The following is a 21,377-nucleotide window of genomic DNA, read 5'->3' as shown; positions in this document are numbered from 1 at the left end:
TGTTGGGGAGTTTTCATCCTGCTTTTTATTTTGTTTTTGTTAATATATTGGTGACAAATAGCCAATAATTTGTTCAATTCTAAAAATATATTAGAATAGGTGCATGCATGAGGAAACCAACATAAACACTAAAGGCAAGATGCTCAAATTTATAATAAAGAAGACTAGGAATACATCAAAAGCAGGAAGCCAGCAAGAGAGTCAGTGGGTCCTTCAGATGACATAAGTAGGGACACAGAAGGATGATACACACATTGTGCACTGCTTACAGCACAAATACTACTGAAGCTGGAGGAGGCTTAAGGAAATGATGGAGAGTGTAGCAGGAGGTGGGTGTCTTTCTGTTCTCCAGGAGTTGGTACTGGGTCCAGTCTTGTTTAACATCTTTAGCACTTCTCAGAGATGGTCAGAATCTTATTTTCAGAAGAGGTAGTATCGGAAGATTTGACGAGAAATTAGACATATTAGTGGATGGGTACCCTACAAACAGAAGGCCTAGGAGGAGACTCTCTAGTACAAAAAATAATCGTGTTTTCTGGGAGGCTAAAAGGAGAATGAACTGCAGGAGGCAGCCAGGGATAAACACTGCTCCTAAGTAGTGTCTCTCCTTCTTATTTACAAACACAGTGAGAGATCTTGGATTTGGGGTACCTCCAGCCCAATCAATCCTCCTTTGTATTTTCAAATCACATTTATGAAGAAGTAGTTATATGTAAATTCCCACAGATCCAGGACTCATTTCCACATCTATATGATACAGTATCGCATAAAAATCCTGTCTGCAGCAATAAAGGGTACGTACACTCATGCAAAAAAACACAAATACTGCAGAACACTTATTATTTCTGTCTTAGTTGTACACAGAGAAAGAGGGTACTACATGTCACTGTATGTCTAGAAGAGTAACTTTTATAAATCTATTGTATGTGGCATTATTAAAAAAAAATATTACAAAAATGCAAAAGTTTGAAAAGATTTTTAAAAAGCTTAAAATAAACAAGAAGGGGCTATTTTTGCTGTTTTTAAGTAACAGCCATGACTAGAAGGAGAATTTCACTAGCCAAAAGTCAAAAAGAGCTTCCTACTTCTAAACTGCTGATGAAAATACAAAATCTCAAAATAAAACAGTGGAAGTTAAGGGACTGACTCTATCATTCAAATCAGTAAGAGTTTTTCCATTAACTTGACCAGGAGTAGTCAAATAGTCAACCACTTGAGAACTTCTGTTATCAATTACTTGAAACAAATGGGCATTTCCCAAAGTCAGGAAGAACTTACTGTCAAAGAAATCCTTGCAAGAAGTGTGTGTCATAGCTGCTGTGGTGAATGGTACTGATCTGCACAGCATCACAAAACTTCCCAGTACTGCCACAGAGGAGGAAAACTGGTTTTGTACTGGGAGCTGCTCCTCATTTTCTGAGAAAGGGCTTATTTTGAAGTGCTGTTAGCTTGAAATTTTTAGCAGGTCACTTGAAGAAGAGCTGGTGCGCATTTAAGTATCCCATGCATCTACTGACTGATAGCGGGTTAGCTTTAATGAGAATATTAAAACAGACCTTGAATTTGAAAACTTAAGCTAGGAACATAGAGAAATGGGTCTAGTCTTTTCTGCCACTTCCGAACAATGTTTTTAGCATTGGTAGATTATACAAGAGAGCCTGACACCAAGAGGGTGTCAGATACAGTTTCAGGGGACTGTCGTATCCTTCTTCACATCATTAATGATTTAAGCAGTGTGCACGGTCAGAAAGCAGAAGCTTGGACTACTTTCTTTGTTACTCCAGAGGACAGAAACATGGACCTCTCTGCTTTGCCAAACAACAACCATCCTGATAAATTCCTACAGCTGGAGGTGAAGTCTTTAGAGAAAAACTCAACCTTTCTACAGGCCAGACTGGCAAAGTTCCCAGAAGCAGCTTTACCTGGAGTGCAACAGTGGCACAATAGGATCTATTTACAGGTAAGGTCTGACAGAGGCAGACTCTTTTCCTGACTTTTCTATCTTATTTTGGGAATCTGAAGGCAAATGATATAAGCTCAGTATTTCAGCAGTGAATTCAGCTTCCCGCATCTCCGAATCTGCACCACTAATATAACCTCCAGGAGCTTTCCCTTTGATTTTAGTGAGGATTGGGCTCCAGAAGGGCAGTCACTCTCCTCAGCAACAGCACAGTCCACCTCATTTGCTTCAGTACACTATGTTTTCTATTGCTTGTGGTGACATTTTCATAGCACTTCCCAGAAAGCCGACTTATGTCAAATATGGATTAATTGTACTAAGGAGGCTAATAGAACACCCTCTCTAAAGAAATTACAAGTGAGAGAAAGAAGGGAAAAGAATAACAAAGGAGGGAAAAAAAAGCCAACACTGGACTTAAATGTGAAATCCAGGTGACAACACTCAATAAAAGGCACATTAGAGAGAACACCAGAGATTCTTGCTAGCGTCCTGCTAGCTTGTGCATGTCTGTGTATTTTGCTGTGTCTTCTTTACTTTGTCTTGTTTTTTGTCTTTCCTCTTTGACCTTGCTGTCACCCTGACAGATGTCTGTCGAAGGCGTGAAAGGCAATGACAGCATTAATGCAGGTTATTATGTGGAGGTAGCAGTGTTTTCATGGAAAAATGCAGAAGTGCACTGTCTAACAGATGCCTGGAGCCCACAGAGGAGACATTTGTATCTGGATCAGCAGCAGTACAGCTGCATCAGCTCACACCCCTCTGGGCCCCACTTACAGCTCACACCACAGCACTCCTTTCCGGCTGCCTGGGGAGCCCCTTGCCTTTCCCCACCCCTAGCCTGAGAAAAGCTTCAAGGTCTGGTTCTTGTCAGGGGATGGAGACACGCGGAGGTGGCTGGGGGCTGGAGATGGTTCTGTATCCTGAGCATCCCCAGGGCATGAGTCCAGATCCCCATGACAATGAGGAGTGGGAACTGAAAACCCATCAACATGGGGCAGGAAGGGAAGAGGAAGAGCCTTGAAATCTCCCATAGCTGCTTCCAGTTTTACTTCTTCCCTCATCAGCAGTCCAGACCCCTTCCCTCCTTCCCAGAGTCCACTCCTATTGTACGTTCCTTGCCCAGGACTCCCCATGGGGAGCTGGAAGGGAGGAGGCAGGCGGGGGGTCCCACACTCACTGCTGTCTCTCATGCACAGAGCTCTCACTGAAAGAAAGAGCCTGTGGGATCCAAAACAATAGGGCATGAAGCAATGCTGGCCTCGGTCCCCGCCCCGCTGCAGCTCCTCTTTGTGCAGGAGGAGGCAACCACACACTGAGCTGGCCACAGCGGGATGCTTCTCCCCATTGTTGCTGGGCAAGAGGCTTCAAGGCTGGGCCAGGCTTGCAGGAGGACTGGGCTGTTGAGTGCCCTAAGCTAGGCCTCCCTCCACCCTGCTCCATGCAGGCACAGCCCAAATGTGGGGCATAACGTATGTTTGTAAGTGCAGTTCTTAGTGACTGTGAGCTGTCCTGACATCATTGTGCCTCATTCTCCCTCCCTTATGAAAGAGAGGCCTCCTCTCTTTCCCTCTTGCTGACAAATAAAGGGAAAAGAGTTGATGAATTCCAGACGTTAGAATAAACATGATGGCACAGCGGAGAACTAATGGTGCAGGAGTAACATGTTTTGCTTTAAGATGAGAAAGCTAATGGGGTTAAGGGTTAGTTAATTCTGAAGCGGAAATGAGGGGGGCGAGGGAGGAAAATTGGTTTCAGAACATATGTGAGTGACCTGCAGACTCCCAGCATCCTTGAGAGCAGCTGAAATTCCCCACCCAGAAATTCATTTTCTTTCTGTAAGGAGCTGCGGAGGTCTCCCTGTGCACAGTGACTATGTGGCAGTTTGCAGCCCTTCCAACCTCTGTCATGATAACATTCATTTTCTGCACATTTCAGTACTTATGTGTTTTCTCCACCTATAGCTTCTAAAATGAATTTCCATTATAAAAAGCAGCCTGATTATAATGGCAATTAATATTTCTGACCAAAAATTTCTGCTTTTTCCCCTACTTCTCTGTGTCAGGCAAACACAGCTGCCCTTCTCAGCATACATTTTCATTGTCTACTTCAAATAAAGGCCATGAAGCGGTTCAGTAATCCTGGCACTTCCTGATTCAAAGCAGCACAACGAGCACAGACTGTTTCTTCACCAATGGCAGCAGCTGTTGCTCACTTTGTGTGTGCTCAGCACTGCAGACTGCTCTGCTCCAGCACTTCCCATTGCACAGTGCACAGCTCCCAGATACCAGGCTCGCTCCTCTCCCTCAGCCCTTTCCCTTGTTTTCAGCAGTTCTTGGACTTCTCCTTCCTGCTTGCATTTTGTTCTTTTCCTTGGAAGACAGCACAGAGAATTTTTTCTTTGCACACCATGCTCCTTCACTTTGCTGTGATTATTAGGATTTCACAACTGAACAACTTCGGCCTTCCAGAATTGCTGTTATGCTAACTGCACTTCTAACACCTCCTGGTGTCTCATTTAAGTGCAACACCTGTGCCCAGCCCTTGCACACCTCTCAGGGCACTGAGGAGGAGGATTTTACCTCTCAGTTAGGTGCTGGGCCAGTTGCTTCCTGTACCTTGGCACAGGCCTGAATTACACATGTGTTCTCTTATTCTTCCCCAGACATTTGCAACTGTCCGCAGTCAGAGACCAGCTGCAAGGCTGACAGGAGTTCTGATATGACACCATATCACTTCTTATATGTTGTACTCACAGCCCTGCAGACCTCCATTAGCAATGACAGGCAAAACAGCTTTCTTTTAAGTAAACAATTAATTACTGTGCAGAAGTACTTTCAGTGCCGCACAGTGAAGATAGTCAGTATGAATGTCTGCTTTTCTCTGAATGTTCTTGGGTTCTGTCACTTTGTCTTAAGGTTTTACAGCCACCTACTAATCTGCAGCCCACATCAGGTGGACTCCCATCTTGCTTCACATCACCTAGCACTGACTTATTTCTTCTATAAGTACATCTGATCCCCTTCAGGTCTCTTGAAAATAAAAAGTGAATTCTCAGTGGCCTTTAATGTGCTCTGTTGTCTTTCGTATCCACTCACTTAGACATGGTTAATAATTGCCTTCCTGGTTTCTTTTCCACAGCATCTCCCAAGACATTAGATTTGTCTAAGAAGATCTACAGAGGTGATTATTGCTTATTCTGATAAATGAGCTTTTTCAGTTAACTAGATATCATACAACACCTCTACAGTTGTTACAACTATTACATGGATCCTTAGGTCCCTGGCAGCTACCTAGCATCTTCCTGTCAATAATACCTTATGTCTCTATATCAGAGTAATGCTGCACTTGTTACTTGGAGAGCTCTCCAGAGAAAGCAGTGCATGTCTTTTGAACAATAGAGGGCTATAATAGCAAACAAATCACCTACATAAAAGTTACCTTGACACCCACTTTCATTAGCATTGAGGATTTTCTTACAAAACAGCTCCAGTAGAAAATGGTGGCCAAAAATTTCTAAACAGCTGCTTTAGTAAAGCTACTAGGCACAGCTGCCCACAGGCAGTGTTTGTTACTTTCTTTGAGTATTGCCTTAAGTGTTGCCAGCAGCCCCAGCTTGCCATGGGACATGAATAACTCTTTGCAGGGAGTAAGGAAAAATTTTGACTTGCATAATGTGAAGTTCCTTAATTTTTTAGGTGTCTCTTTCATTTCTTCTTGCAGATAGGTTGACTTGGGACCAAGGCCTAGCCTTAGCACTTTAATGTCTTAGTTTTGGAGGGTCATAGCTTGCTGCTTGATATTCCCCTATCACAGACTGAGGACAGAAAAGTTAGACTATTTCTGTGCTAAAACAGCAGTGGCAACAGAAAGATTAAGTTAAGAAATAATGAAATTGAAATATTTTCTAACAATATAGATTACTTTAGAATTTATAGTGATGTATGTTGTTATGTACTGATACACGTAATTTGCATTATGAAATCATTTATCTGCTTCCGTAAATGCATATGTTTCATGCAATCTTCTTCATATTTACATATGCTGTTTCTTGGACCTAAAGTACTTTTTGTCCATGCTTTGGGCTTTTCTCTCTCCATAAGCAGTCTCTGAGACATATCTACAGCAGAAATTTCAGTCAAACCGTCAGTTGCACTCAAAAATATTTTCCCAATTAATGTAGCACTTCAATGTCTGTTCTCAAAAGCCTCTGCAAACCATCTCCTACTCAAATTCCAGTCCAGTTCTCTTGGTAAAACACTTTTGCTCCTCCCATCATATTTTTTCCCTAGCTTTACTTCAGGATAGCACATTCTCCTGTCTTTATGAATTGCTGCCTATAAAAAGGAAGGTATTCTGAAAGGAAGGGGCATGAAGTTCTGACACTGATTTCTGAAAAAAATTCTCCATCGTGCCATCTTTTCCAAGTTTGAGAGGATTTTATATAAAACAGCTTTAAAAGTCACTGTCAAGTTGCATTATTTTCACAGTATTTTAGCCTAGGGACACTGAACATCCCGTGGTGAGACAGCTCATGTTCTTCAGCAAAATGTTCTCCAAGTCCAACCATCTAGTGGGCCTGAGGGAAGCATCATTAAGGTCATTGACAAATTTTAAATAAGAAATAAATTAAATAAAGTAAAATGGAATCAGAAAGAAATGACAGTTAAAAACACCATCTCAGCTGAAATCTGGCCAGTACAATCCAGAGGCCTTCAGTGCCAGCTGTAACTGCAGTGCATAGAGTAATACTGTCAAGGGACATGTCAAGGCTGAGGAATGACATATGGAAATTATGAACTAATGGAGGAACTGGGAGGCACTGAGGATCCACCCACCTACTAATGATAATTATTGATGGGAAATACACTTAGCTACTTTTGATGATTTGGTGATAACACTGCCAGCATGATAATTTCTACTAGGGTGACTTTGACAAAGGTTGATGATTTCTTCACCTTTTTCTTTCCTTTCCAAACAAAACCAGGCCTTTGCTTTCATCTATGCCTCCCTGCATAGATGATAGCCTCCACACTGGCTTATAGAGCCTTTGCATATATGCAGATACGAGGCACAGAGCATGTGATACTGCTGGCTTCAATTGAAAATGAGTCCACTAAAGCAGCAGAACATCACTCAACTGAGGAATCATGCAGCTTGCTGTCAGCTTTGGGACTGGTGCTGCCTGGTAGGGAATCTGTGATCTTCCAAAACCAGTGTGAAGAGGATGTAGGAGCCCCGTGCCCTCTCAGCAGGCCTATCAGGACACCAAGTCAGGCCAGGACCACCCTTGTCTCAAAGGAAATGTCATCTGCTAGTCAGGAGAGCTCTGTGTGTGCTGGGATGGAAGCAAAAAGACAGTCCTGAAGCACAGGGCAGGTACTGGTGTGAGGGCAGGGCTCTGTCAGAAATAGCTCTCCTGGGAAGCTGAGGTGTGGCTGGAGCCATGGGCTAGTTCCAAGTCTCTGGGACAGAAGGTCATTGTATGGTTACAGTCTTACCAGTTCCTGAAGAGGCTTAGGCTGATTTTAAGGAGCAGGTTGTGAGTTCTCCAAAAACCACACCCCAACACAGTCAATACTCCTCCTCCTCTGCCACCCATTGTTCTAAAGGCCTGATCGAACCAATGCTTTGCATGAAGATTGCTCAGCTAATTACTGGAGTTCTGACAGTACCTGTATTAGGAACTTCCCCTTAGTTGCATGCCAGGCCACTGATGTACTGACAGGTCTGTCACACTGTGAGGGTATCAGAGTAGTGAGATCCCCCCACGGTGAGATGTGCAGCTTCAGCAAAGACAGCCGCTGGCATACTGTTAGCATACACTTCACTCTGCTTTGTTCTAGCAGATGTGCTTCTGCATCTCACTACCTTGGCATCTGTCAGATCTGCATACTCCACTGTCATACGCCATAACACCATTCTGCTATAACATAAGCTTTCTTTTCAGTGGGCCTTGCAGTGCCTGTTCATATTTGCAGAAAACTCTAATGTTCACATTGTAACCACATGCTTCCACAGAAGGAAGAAATCTTCACAGAGTGAACAGTCAGACTCGTTTAGTACACTGACGATGTTTGCCAGAAAAAGAAAAACTGATGCACAGGTAATTTCAATAATGACTTTTGACAAATTATAGCTCTAAAAGGGAACCTGTGTCATAGGTAAATGAAAATGAAGGCCAAATTCTGCTCTTATTTGTGCTTTACAGAGAGAAAATACAAGTATTACTGAGCTGCCTGGGTTGGAACTGAATGGGGTCAGCCAAGAAATGATAGACAAAACTCTTGGGAAACACATTACACCCATCACACTGAAATCCACAATCAAGAGCAATCCCTTGTATAGCGATTTCCAGGTGGAAGATGACTGGGAGGAGAAGAGAAGGATCCCTTCCTGGACAGTGCAGGACTATGACAGACATTCACTGCACTCTGACTTGGCCAGCCACATAAAGGTAACGTGCTGCTGCACTGCATTCAAACAAAATGGATTGCTATAAGCTCTGTGTGAACATGAGCCACAGTGCAGCATGTTTGGTTCTTTTGGTAAGATTCGAAGCAAATATGGACATGTTTTCTGTGCAGACATGACACTTGCATGAGTCTGACCAGAAAAAGAAGTCTATGTATCTGGTTAAATGCCAGCAATTTCAGTTCAGGCAGAACATGATCTCTGTAATGAGAAAGTCTTAAACCACAACGCCCTGCGAAGGTTTCCCAGTCTATACAGGGGTGATCTCTAAACCAGTAGTTAAGAATTATGTGTCCACTTTTGTAGCTGTTTATAACATCACAGATAACACACATTTTTCAGCCTTATTCACACTATGCAGGATCCTACCTTCATGTTGGTTTTCACAAATCACTTGTAATCTTTTTTTTTTTTTCTTTTCATTTGTTTGCTTTTGCTATTCTCCGTTACTGGACTTAGGAAGGTCTTTATTTATAAATCAGCACTGATTCTTCAGAATACAACCTGGTTGCTACTGTTTTGGGTTTGTTGTTTTTTTTTTTTTTTTCATTCCTTCCTTCCTCCTTCCTTCCTTCCTTCCTTCCTTCCTTCCTTCCTTCCTTCCTTCCTTCCTTCCTTCCCTTCCTTCCTTCCTTCCTTCCTTCCTTCCTTCCTTCCTTCCTTCCTTCCTTCCTTCTTCCTTCCTTCCTTCCTTCTTCCTTCCTTCCTTCCTTCCTTCCTTCCTTCCTTCCTTCCTTCCTTCCTTCCTTCCTTCCTTCCTTCCTTCCTTCCTTCCTTCTTTCCTTCCTTCTCTGTTTGTCTCTTTCTCTCTCTCTTTTTTTTTCTTTTTTCTTTTTTTTTTTTTCTTCTAAATCTCATTTCACTGCTTAGTGTCCTACATTTTGTTCCTGGCTAGAAACTATGGTTATAGTTTTCCCCAGAGGAACATTTGCAGCATCTGGCAAGTAGCACAACCTATGTTCAAGTGAAAGTCTCTTGTATTTCTGTTGTGATGCTTTAAATTCATTAATCACTATTTGATGATAGCCAAAATACTCCTAGCTATGTTTTAATGACTATATATGCAAGGCAGAAGAACTGAGTCCTTTTTTCTTTTTTTTTTTTTTTTTTTTCCTTTTTTTTTTTAGGAAAATCCTAATGATCTACAGTTCTGGATGGGGGATATTTATACTCCTGGGTATGATACCTTGTTAAAAAAGAAAGAGAAAGAAAGCAAGCATTCTAAATGGAGTCGAATCATCCTGGTAATGGTACTAGCTGTTTGTATCCTGTTGACGATAGTCACGCTCAGTGTTTTACTTACTTAACGCAGCCAAAAGCTGGTGATGGAAGTTTTTTTCAATAAACATTTTTATTAAGTCATTCCCCTCCCTTATTTTATTTGAATTTATTTGAATTCTTTTCTTTTCTTTTTTCTTTCTTTTTTCTTTTCTTTTTTTTTTTTTTTGTCACAAGTACAGTTTATTTGACATCACTATTTTAAAATGTTCTTGTGCAGCATAAGGACTTGATCCTGAAAAGATACAAATACCGTAAGCATAGGAGAATGTCTCCTATTGGGTATAATTCAGAAGCAAAACTCTGAACACAATACTTCTTATAATGCCTTCTTTCACTGGCTGGTGTTTTGATTCAGTATCTGTAATATAGTACATATGATATGCACTCGCTACTGACAATATTTATTCTAAAAAAATATTTACCATCTTTTTATGGTGGTTATTATTGGAACACAGCAAAGTATAACAGATTAGCATTCAGGGTTTACTAAAGAATTCTAAACTGAAAAGATATGCATTACTTACTGACTGAATTCATTTCTGCAGTAATGACACCCTTTCTAAAATCTCAGTCTAAATGCATAAGCGTTTCCTTACGCTTTTTTTAGGGGGGACAAGAAAAACAAAAACTAGACCACTGAATCTCTGGGTTCCTATCAAAATAATTTCCTGGAATCTGTGAGAGGGTTTCTTCACTCCAGAGTCCAGATCTACAAACATGCACCATCTTTCACACTTCAAAATGTGGAGAGCTAATATTTTTTAACAGCTGACACTTCATTTCTGGAGAAAGATTTGGTGAGTGCTAAAGTTGAAACAAATTTGAACATAACTATTTGAAAGACTGAATGTATATAGTCATTCTGTAAGAAAGGGTGTTTGAAAATGAAAGGAAATAGACAAATAATTTCTAGCAGAATAATTCAGAAGGATGGCAATACAAGGTGAAATTAAAAGTAAGTGAACGAAGAGAGAAGCATATACATTTTTATTTTTTCTCTAAAAGTTCAAACTCTTTATACTCTGCAAACTCTTTATAGTTCTACCAGGGCAAAGGGTTACAAATACTGCTGGGCTGGTGATTTCCCTCAATAACACAACTCTCACGATGGAATCAAATGCACCCTCAGCGAGGTTGCTGATGACACCAAGCTGAGCAGTGCGGTGCTACATTGGAGAGAAGGGAAGCCATTCACAGGGACCTGGACAGGCTGGAGAAGTGGCTCATGAAAACTAATGAGGTTCAGTAAGGCCAAGTGCAAGGTGTTGCACTTTGGCTGGGCAATCCAGGTATTTATACAGACTGAGGGAAGAACTCCTTGAGAACTCTGCAGAGAAGGACTTGGAGGTCCTGGTGGATGAGAAACTGGACATGAGCTAGCAGTGTGCGCTTGCAGCCTAGAAGGGCAATTATATCCTGGCTGCATTGAAAAAGGAGTGATTGTACCCCTCTCTATTCAGCTTTTGCGGGGCCCCAACTGGAGTACTGCATCCAGGCATGGGGCCACAGTAAGAGAAGAATGTGGCGGTCCTGGAACTGGTCCAAGAGAAGGGCACTAAGATGATCAGAGGGCTGGAGACCTCTTCAACCGAGGAAAGTTGAGGCAACTGGGCTTGCTTAGCTTGAAGAAGGCTCTGGGAGATCTCACTGTGGCCTTCAAATACTTGAAGAGAGCTTATGAACAGGAGGGAGTATGGCTGTTTATGAGGGAGGATAGTGATGGGACAAGGGGAATGGTTTTAAACTGAGACACGAGAGGTTTAGGTTAGATATTAGGAGGAAATTTTTCACTCAGAGGGTGGTGACACACTGGAACAGGTTGCCCAAGGAGGCTGTGGATGCCCCATTCCTGGAGGCATTCAAGGCCAGGCTGGATGTGGCTCTGCGCAGCTGGTCTGGTGGTTGGTGACCCTGCACATAGCAGCGGAGTTTGAGAACTAGATGACCATTGTGGTCTTTTTCAACCCAGGCCATTCTATGATTCTGTGATTAATTTGGCAATCAACCAACAGCAAAACTGTAGCAGCATTTAAATGCATTGACATAAAGTTAGTATCTGCATTGTACACTGAACATTGCTGTAAATAACTTGGGAAGGAAGCTTGATCTCTCAGCCCACTGCAGCAGTGGTGTGGATGGGTGTTCCTGTCTGAAAGATCAGAGGCACTTGGCTTCCAAAGGTAAGAACCAAGGGCCATTCCACAAGAGTAACAGCTAACATTATGAAGTAATTATTCACATTAGAGCAACAATACTTAAAAACTGTGTTTTTTTTTTAACCGTGGCGAATTTGCTTTAAGTGAATTGCATACAATGCAGAGACATATTTTTCTAAATTGTCAAGGCCTGTAGGCGGGACGCCTAAAAGCAAACGGCTTTGTAATTTCCAGGAAAATAGCCAATAATGAGAGTTTCTTAACAGCATTGCTCTCTGAGGGTTTAGCAGTAGAATAAAATCGTTTTCTCCACAAGTCCATTTACCGCTGCTTTGGTTTTGCTGCTGTCATCTAGCGGACAGTCATAAGAGGGGGGAAAAGGCTCCAGGCGGCGCTTTGCTGGTCCGGAGTAACGCGCGTTTATTTATTTGAGGTTTTTTTGTTTTTGTTTTAACGGTACGTGCAGGTTCTTCTGCTGCCACCTGGTGGCCGAAGCGCGCCGAGCGCGGAGATCCCGCGCAGCCCTCTAATCCCCCTCCCCCCCGCTTCCGGTCACCCGCACATTGTCTCGATTATGGAAGTGCATAAGTGTTAAAAAAGGGGGGGGGGGGGGAAGGGGGAGAGGGAGGGAAGGAGACAGAGGGAGGGAGAGAGAGAGGGAGGGAGGAAGGGGGGAGAGGGGAGAAGGGAAAGGGAAAAGGCAGGGAGAGGGGTGAGGGGAGAGGGAGGGAGAGGGGAGAAGTGGCCGCACTTGCTCTCTGAGGGAGCGTGAAGCATCTCTGCTGCCCCGTGCAGTTAGGCGCCTGGAAGAGCATTCGCAGGGGGACAGCCCGTCATTGTCTGAATGAGGGCCGCGCTCTGGCCTTTGGGAAAATGCACAACAATTGAATGCTTGAGGGGGGAGGATAGAACTGAGAGACAAAGACCTCTTTTCAAGTAGATGGGAATCCTCCCTGAAGTGTGCTTCATCCAGAAGCAGTCAAGGAGACACCCATCTTTAACCCCTGGATGTGATGCAGGGTACATGTATTACACAAGAACAGCTTTATTTGTTGAGGTTGCTTTATGCCACCTCTTTACTGTGTGATTTTAACATATTTTTTTTATTCCTTAGAGGCAGGAGCTGAAGTAGAAAAGTCATCATGTAACATTTATAAAGTGGGATTAGGATAGGTGTTTGGAAAACAGAATGTTTAGTGTATTCCAAAAGAGCTTTTAAAACTGGATGAATAAAACAACTCTACTAGGTAATGACATTCAAATGGGACATACAGCATTTTTTCCACAGTAAGTAATCTCCGAGATCTAAATTCATTGGTCTGTTCCTGGCCTGAGAGAATGCTTACGCATACGCTCTGCTTGACTTCAATGGGATTTAAGCAGGTGCTTAAGTAAAGAAGTCAAATTTGGATCAGAACAGAAACAAGTGTTGGCGAGGTTTTGAATTTTTTATTCCAGCAGTAATCAGCTCAAATGCCAGCAAAGTCTCCTGCTTAATAGCCAGTAAAACTGTGACATGCAGCACCAGGCTGATACAGAGATACCATGCCAGCACCTACTCATATGATGTAGAACAAGAGGGTAACTGCTGCAGAATGCTACCTTTGATGGGGAAAACTGGTACTTGCAGGGAGATGTAGAGGAATTTGTTCTTATGAAATGTGCAGCTGTAATCTGGAACGAAATAGGAGTGACAGTTCACACAGGCTCTGCCAACTTATAATTACACAGGCAGTTACTGTATTCTGCAAGTGATGTGAGAAAACTTAGTTCCTTCTCTTCAGCAATTAAGGATTAGTTTTCAAAACTGCCTGTGGATTTGAACTTCATTTTTTATTGCCTTTTAGAACAACTGCTCCAAAATCACTAGAATATTTTGGAAAACTCAACCCCAACCTTTCTCTTCCTCTGCCACATTCTTCTTTCCCAAAAACTAACAGTAAATACACACCTGAGTTCTCATTTTATTTGTTTTCATCCTGTAAAGCTGTGGGACAGAGGCTCCTGGTTGGCTCTGGAGCAGCAGAAGGCATTACCAGGGGAAACTACAGCTACCATTCTACTTCACTGAGGTACAGAGCTGGTTCAGTAGAGATGGATCTTAGCAGGACTTACTACTTCAGTATAGTGTATATATTCACTCTTTGTCTTCTTTATTTTTCTTCTGCTGATGGACTTATCAAACAACACAGGTTCTAAAATGGAAGAGGATAGGGACAAACACATTTTTGTGTTTGCCATGTGTAAAGTTGATCACACTAGGACTTAAAAAGGAAAAATACAGCATGAGTTTTGAGGTATCGTATACTATGATCCTGGGCAGAACAAATGTTACTCCTTCATTTATAGTGTTTTGGTGTGTGTGATGAGTTCACACTTCTTTAAACAACCAAGAACGGTAAGAGTAGAACATGTGGATGCCAACTATCTGACTCAACTATCACTGGAAGATCAGGATGGTCCCTGCAAGTCCCACTAACCAAGAAGATCCCTCTGATCAGTGCAGATATGTTTTGAAGCTGCTCGGTTGTACTATTAACTCACTGAAATATGAATTTAAAGGTATAAGTCAGTTAAACTAAACTCAGCAAAGCCTTCCAACATAACTAATGTGATGTTCCCACCAGTTATTTCCTCATGCAATTTTACTGTTCAGAAAAAGAAGCTATAATTACAAGACCTGAAGCAGCAAAAAATTGTCTCCATAGAGCATTACATGCTGTAACAGTGATCAGTATAAAATAAGGTGTACTATCTTTTGCCACACAAGATAGAATTTAGAAGTTTTGAAGAATCCAGTACTGTAAGTAAATTATAGTTTTTGATTTAACATCAGATAACATATCCTCTTATGCAGCACCTTTTATTAAAAAAAAAATACTTTTTGTACAGATGTTTAAAATTGTTTAGGATTTCCTAGAAAGATTTATCCCTGTAAATAAAGACAGACACAAGTCTGGAGTTTTTCTGTGGATTCATGGGTCTCTTTTGGCCTCACCTATTGGCACCACTATAAAATGACTATTTGCACTTTATAGGAATGTGTTAATAAATACAGGGGAGACTAGTAATTAACAGCAAGCTTCTGTTCTCACAAGGATTTCACAGTACCAGCGCTTTCTTCCACAACAGTGATTCAGGCCCAGGTGACTTGTAGGTGCACACTCAGTGCACCTGGATCCATGGTAGGGCATGGCACATGCCACGGCTCAGCTCCTTTCTCAGCTGTTTGGCAGCTGTGTAAATCCAGAATCATACATCAAATCTGACGGCCTGTGCCCATTGTGTCCCATTGGCTGGAAAGAGAAAACAGAATAACGTCTTTGAGAAAAATAAATCTCTTCATATAATACTGCATTCCAACCTATGAATCTTAATCTTCAAAATATTTACGTTGCAAAATAATAATGGTCTGAGGGTTGTTTTTTACTCTCTTTCTTTTTTTTCTACCTTTTTTTCCCTTTTTTCCTCAAGGCGTTTTATTCACAATGTTTCATTTAAGTTCCTGAGGGCTGGGATTTGTGTTTCAGACAAATGTACTGCCTATCCATTGAGCTAAACCCAAATGATAAGCTTAATTAAACTACATCTTGAAGATGGCTAGCTGCCTAGGTCTGCTTAGCTTCTCTGGACTTGTCCAACTGCAAGCAGCAATCAATGGATGAAGTTTGCAGCTATCCAAATACAAATACCACTGAGCTACCCTTACACATGTGCTTCCCAACATGAAACAAAATCCAGGCAGACTTCTACTGAAGCACAGATTCACAGCAAGAGTGAGCGGAGGTGGAATCCGAGAACAGGTAGTTCAAGACAAGGAGCTTCAGCCTCTAAAGCTGACCAGGATATGCTGAATCCTAGCATCACAGATATGGTTACCAATGACTTGTTAACTTTTTCATCTCCAGAGCTGATGGAACTCATCTGGCTATGGAAAATGAATGCTGAGCGCTCTTCCCCAAGAAACATGAAGTTTGATTAAATCAACCCAGCAACAAAATTCCTGTACATAGACTTAATTTCGGTGCATTACTGAAACAAGCTGGCAGACAGTTTTTGTGTTAGAGAGGAATGGTGAGTCAATAGCAGCATGACATATGTATTTTCAGGAGAACATGTAAATCCCAAGTTGCTGTTCATTCTAGTTCCCACCCACGTTTAGCTTCACAGGCAGCTTTAAACAACCCAGGAAAAACATCAGGCTTCCCAAAGAGGGCTTGTTTTCCTCTGGGATTTTTTTTGTTCATACAGTGCTCTTCTTGATTGGGCTCCAAAAGGCCACTTTCAGCTCGAAATCAATTTGCTGCAGCTGCTGCAGAAGACTGAAATTCTTGTAGCAGTAAGTAGGCTCATCTGGGAAGATTCTTGATACTTGTTGGAGGAAGTGGTGTGGAGGTCAGGTGGAAAGGAGACAGTTTTGCTCCAGCACACAGCTGCTGTACCACAGAAAGATAGAATACTTATTTTCATTTAAATTTGGTAGATTTCTGTCTTTAAACACTTCTGAATGTGATGTACATGCCCTGTCTTTAACTTTTCTCCTCTCCAGGCAGAACTGAATAATTATAATAATACAAGCATATCAATTGACCCCACCGTTCACGTTACCTACAGAGATGTTAAATAACACCAGTCCCAACATCAATCTCTGAGGAATGCCACTCGCCACCAGTTTGCTCTTGGACAGTGAGCCATTGTCCACAACTCTGAGTGCAGCCATCCAGCCAATTCCTTATCCAGCAAGTGGTCCATCCATCAAATCCATTTTTTTTATCCAATTTGGTGAGCAGAATGTCGTGCAGGACAGTGTCAAATGCTTTGCTTGAGTCCAAGGTAGATGACAACAGTTCTTTTATCCACCGATTCTGTAACTCCAGCATAAAAGGCCACCAAGTTTGTCAGGCATGACTTGACCTTGGTAAAGCCACGCTGGTTACCACCTATTACCTCATCTTCATTTTCCCCATGCTTTAATACGGCTTTTGGGAGAATCTGCACAATGATCAAGCCAAGCACAGAGGTGAGACTGAATGGCCTGTAATTCCCTTGATCTTCCTTTTTTCCCTTCTTGAAAATGATGGTTGTGTTTCCCCTCTTCTAACCAGTGGGAGCTTCACCAGTCTAATGTTGGAATGAGAAATCAGCTTCCTCAGAGTTTTATTGACAAACTAAAAAAACATGTGATGGTAGGATTTATGCAGTGAGTGTTACTGAGTTGTATATGATCTTCTTTTATCTCAGATGGGACTTTTGCCTGTCAGTACTCTGAATTTATTCACATCTGACAATTCTGCAGTGAAAACAGGTGTAAGTGTTGCCTTCTTTCCATACGCAGAAGAATGCCCCAGAGCTAAACATAGCCTCTTCGGGAAGGAAGTCATTTTCCTTACATGGGATCTACTGCATCATCTACTGCTTCTGAAAAAATGGCATCCTGGGCACCCTTCAGCATGAAGAAGCTTTCAAATACAACTTGGAGAACAGAAAAAATGAAACAATGTGTGAAAATTCTGATATGCGATATGTGATGAAGAGCACGAAAAGGCTGCCCAGAGAGGCTGTGGAGTCTCCTTCTGTGGATATATTCAAGACCCATCTAGATGCCTACCTGTGTGACCTATTGTTGGGTACCTGCTTCAGCAGGGACATTAAACTCTATGATCTCTTGAGGTCCCAGCTCCTGCAATTCTCTGATTCTGTGACTCTGTGATATGGCTCTTTCACTTACCCTAGCATTACAAATGAAGCTAAATAAATGTGAGAATGGCAAATCTTAAGTCTTCGCTATAATGCATAATCTCCTGTCTGACATTGCAAGAGTCTGACATGTAATCCTCTGCATCCTCTGTTCCGGGGATCATAGAAACACATCAGAGCATCAGCCAAGTTTGGGTCAGTATCTTCATGTCAGTACAGCAAGGTCAGCCTGTAGAAAAGGTTTTTTTTTTCCAGTAAATGAGCTGCACAGCCTTGTGACGTTCAGGGAATACTGCTCCAACAGGGTTTTGATGTGATATTAAGTTAGTTTAAGGAAAAACTGTAAGCTGCATTTACTGATTTAAATATCAACTGTTTTTACGTATTATCAACTTCCTCATTGCAGTGGCAGCTAAAGGTCACAGATGACAAAACAGGACTCATTGGATGCTGACATAGATTCACTAGGTGCTGAACAGCTGAGATTTAGTTAGAATATTGTTAAAAGAGTCACTAGGTGACAAATATAGGTTATCCTTGAAATTCTTAGTAATGATTACTTGAATGAAAGAAAGTAGAAATAATAATTAGTGATATGCATATCACAAGAACAAAATGCTTGCTGATTTTCTGTTGCCAGTGATATAAAGAAAAATATGCTTAATAATGGACTCGTCTACTGAGTTTTATTTGAGTAGTTTTTTTATTAGTTGCGATATTGACTTTATTAACTCTACATATTCAAGGAATTCCTTACTCTGTTTTCTCATTATAATTCATAGCTGTGCTTTCAGATGTATTTCAGGCCCTACAGAGCTGATTCTTTTTTTTTTTTTTTTTTTTTACTTGGCTTGGTGGGCCATTACTGACTGGGCTTTTGGGGCTTTTTTTTTTTTTTTTTTTTTTCTTTGTCCCTTACTAAATGATAAGATTGAAAAAAGATGTCAGAAAGTGAGCTTTGCCATGTGTCCAAATTAGACCTGCTGGCTGCAAGACTCTATGCAGCTATTTCTTTTGGGTGGACAGATTATAAAAACTCTGCCACATTTGAAGATCATTGATCCCTGTGTCTAGAAAAAAATCTACATCATGAAAGTGATAGAGTATCTTATCTGACAAATTATTTCTGGATGATTGGTATGATAATCAAGATAAGTGAGCAATCTTCCTTCCAGCCTGAGGAAATTTACCTATCCCTGCTCACAAGCCACTAGCAGATCTTTCCAACCCCTTTCCAGCCCCTGTGACGTTCATGTGTGCCCCATCAGCTCAAAGGCGCAAGACAACATATGGTCTTTTGGATGATGGCACAGTCCTGTAAGTAATTCTTCTGCTCAGCCAAAGTCTACAGTTTTGCTTAGAACAAAACAGAAAGATTAGGAGCCATGCGAATTTTCTAGCCTACATGAAGAATTGGAATGCAAACAGGAAAACCCTAAAGAACAAGCTCACTCTCTTCTTTGTGGATGCTGAACACTGCCTGTTCTGTCTAAAACAGCATACCGATATTCTGTCTTGAAATAAAACAGTTCAAATGGACAGATTCACTCTGAGCCAAGACAATGTTCTGGTCTGAAATGCATGGAGTGATTTCAGCACTATTAAATCATAGAATTATAGAATCGTAGAATCATAGAATGGCCTGGGTTAAAAAAGATTACAATGATCATCTAGTTTCAACCACCCTGCTATGTACAGGGTCACCAACCACCAGACCAGGCTGCCCAGAGCCACATCCAGCCTGGCCTTGAATGCCTCCAGGGATGGGGCATCCACAACCTCCTTGGGCAACCTGTTCCAGTGCATCATCACCCTCTGTGTGAAAAACTTCCTCCTAATATCTAACCTAAACCTCCCCTGTCTCAGTTTAAAGCCATTCCCCCTTGTCCTGTCACTATCTACCCTTGTAAACAGCTGTACTTCCTTCTGTTTATATGCTCCCTTCAAGTATTGGAAGGTCACAATGAGGTCTCTCCAGCTCTCTAAATACCATTTTGCTGGAGCTCTGAAAGCTTTGTCACGAGGGCAAGTGGTGCAGAGCTGAGTCAAAAGCTCAGTGGGGCACAGTAGCCTGGAAAACAACAGACATCCTTAGCAAAAATTAAATGAATATTCATCAGAATAAACCTACTGTAGTCTACAGGAGCTGCATTTGCACTTCCAGCAGTGTCCCATATAAAGGCAGCTGAATGTGAGGTGAGGTGATATTTGACTGATGATTGCCCTAAGTTTTAAAAGCTTACCTTCTTTGAAACTTGTGGTAAATCCATAAATTTTCTACAATCTCAACCCAAGCCTGTGAGCTAAACTGCAGAATCATTTTGAGTTCTGGATATTCTCTGCAGGTTGTTACATGATGTTTAACAGTTCTATAAATGGCAGCTTCCCAAGAAAGCAAATTTATTCTTTGCAACTTTTACATAAAATGTGGGTAGTTATGTAAGCAGATCCTTATTTCAAACCATATTTACCTCAAACTTGAGGTCAGTTTTCTAAGAATGCTAGTTGCTGAATGTATATGAAAAATAAACAAGTCAAATTTCATAATTTCTCTCTCCACTATTGCAACCTCTTCAGCGTAAATATTAGATGAACTAGTTAACTGCATTATTTAGCTGTGCGTAAGTTTGTTATGCTTAAGAAAATAACAAACTTTTTCATTTAAAAAAGGTCAAATGGATATAATTTCAAACATACTTGTTCCACGATCACAACAGACTTAAAGCTTGTGTCAGTGATTTGGGATCTATGATTCTACATGTACATCTGGCATTTTCCAATGACACAGGTATTGAAAAACAGAAGTTAGTAGCACTTCTTAATTTCATGCGAAAAATGAACCTCCTGCACTTTGTCCAGTCTTTTCTTTTGAGATCTTAGTATTCAGTATCCCAGTTCCACTGGGATTACTTCTTAGTTAATAAGAATATATTCTGCAAAATTTGGGCTGACTTGTAACTGAGCAACAAAGATGTGCCACAAATTACGCATTAATCAAATGAAAGAGGACAAAGGAAACAGTAGATGACTTTCTGTACCTGCTGGATTTCCGTCAGCTAAATGCAGGTTTCAGTAAACAATGAAGGTAAAAATTTTCAAGTGCTTACTTTACATGATTTATTGTTGAAGTGAAGGAACTCTTTCCTTGTAGAAATTTTCTGAACTCAGCGTACAACTTGAGTCTCTTACACATATTTTTACTCACACAAAATCTTTTCAGCTGAAAAACATTTTTATTGCTTTGAGAAGTTTATCTTCATTAACGTAACTGTAAAATGTTAAAATATACAATTTAATTTTCTCTTTAGGAAAAAAAAAAAAAAAACAAAAAAACACTTTATGCCTGTAGAAGATCTGTGGATTTTTTAAACTTTGTTTATTTTCTCCCATATTCTTGAAATGGCACAGTGTATAAATTTGTATAAATCAGCTGATATTTTTTGCCAAAGATACCATTATTTTGGAAGAAGTCTGCTATTAAGAACAATATACTTTTTGTACAACTTACTCCAGGTACATACTGCAGGAAATCATCAAGTAAAACACATTTTCAAAACTGTAGAATACTTTTCACTAAGTAATTCAGAAGAACAGCTTATTTGAAAGTGTCTTCTAGTCAAGGATTTAAAATAAAATTGTGTAATAATAACTTGGTTCAGAAAATATCACACTGTGGTTCGAATGACAGTAAAATGCTGCCAGAACCCCTAAGAGTGCAACCACAATATTGCTTCACAAGGTGGCACAATTACTCTTCATATATTCTTCCTCAGCCCCAGTGAAGTCATCAGTGTCCAGTCAGTCTCACTACA

The 21,377-nt window shown here is 41.1% G+C and overlaps 1 protein-coding gene across 1 annotated transcript; it reads left to right on the top strand.

Moving 5' to 3' along the window:
- Positions 1 to 1,795: 1,795 nt before the first annotated feature.
- On the top strand, positions 1,796 to 9,738 carry MINAR2 (membrane integral NOTCH2 associated receptor 2; the record flags this gene model as incomplete). The annotated part of the gene is made up of 3 exons (XM_079548562.1): positions 1,796 to 1,960; positions 8,169 to 8,414; positions 9,559 to 9,738. 3 exons carry the CDS (start codon positions 1,796 to 1,798, stop codon positions 9,736 to 9,738), a joined length of 591 nt encoding a protein of 196 aa, XP_079404688.1.
- Positions 9,739 to 21,377: the final 11,639 nt, after the last annotated feature.

This window comes from Tetrao urogallus, assembly GCF_951394365.1.
Source record: "Tetrao urogallus genome assembly, chromosome: Z".
NCBI lineage: Eukaryota > Metazoa > Chordata > Aves > Galliformes > Phasianidae > Tetrao > Tetrao urogallus.
The sequence above is the reverse complement of the archived record's forward strand: the minus strand, read 5'-3'. Positions and strand labels throughout refer to the sequence as shown.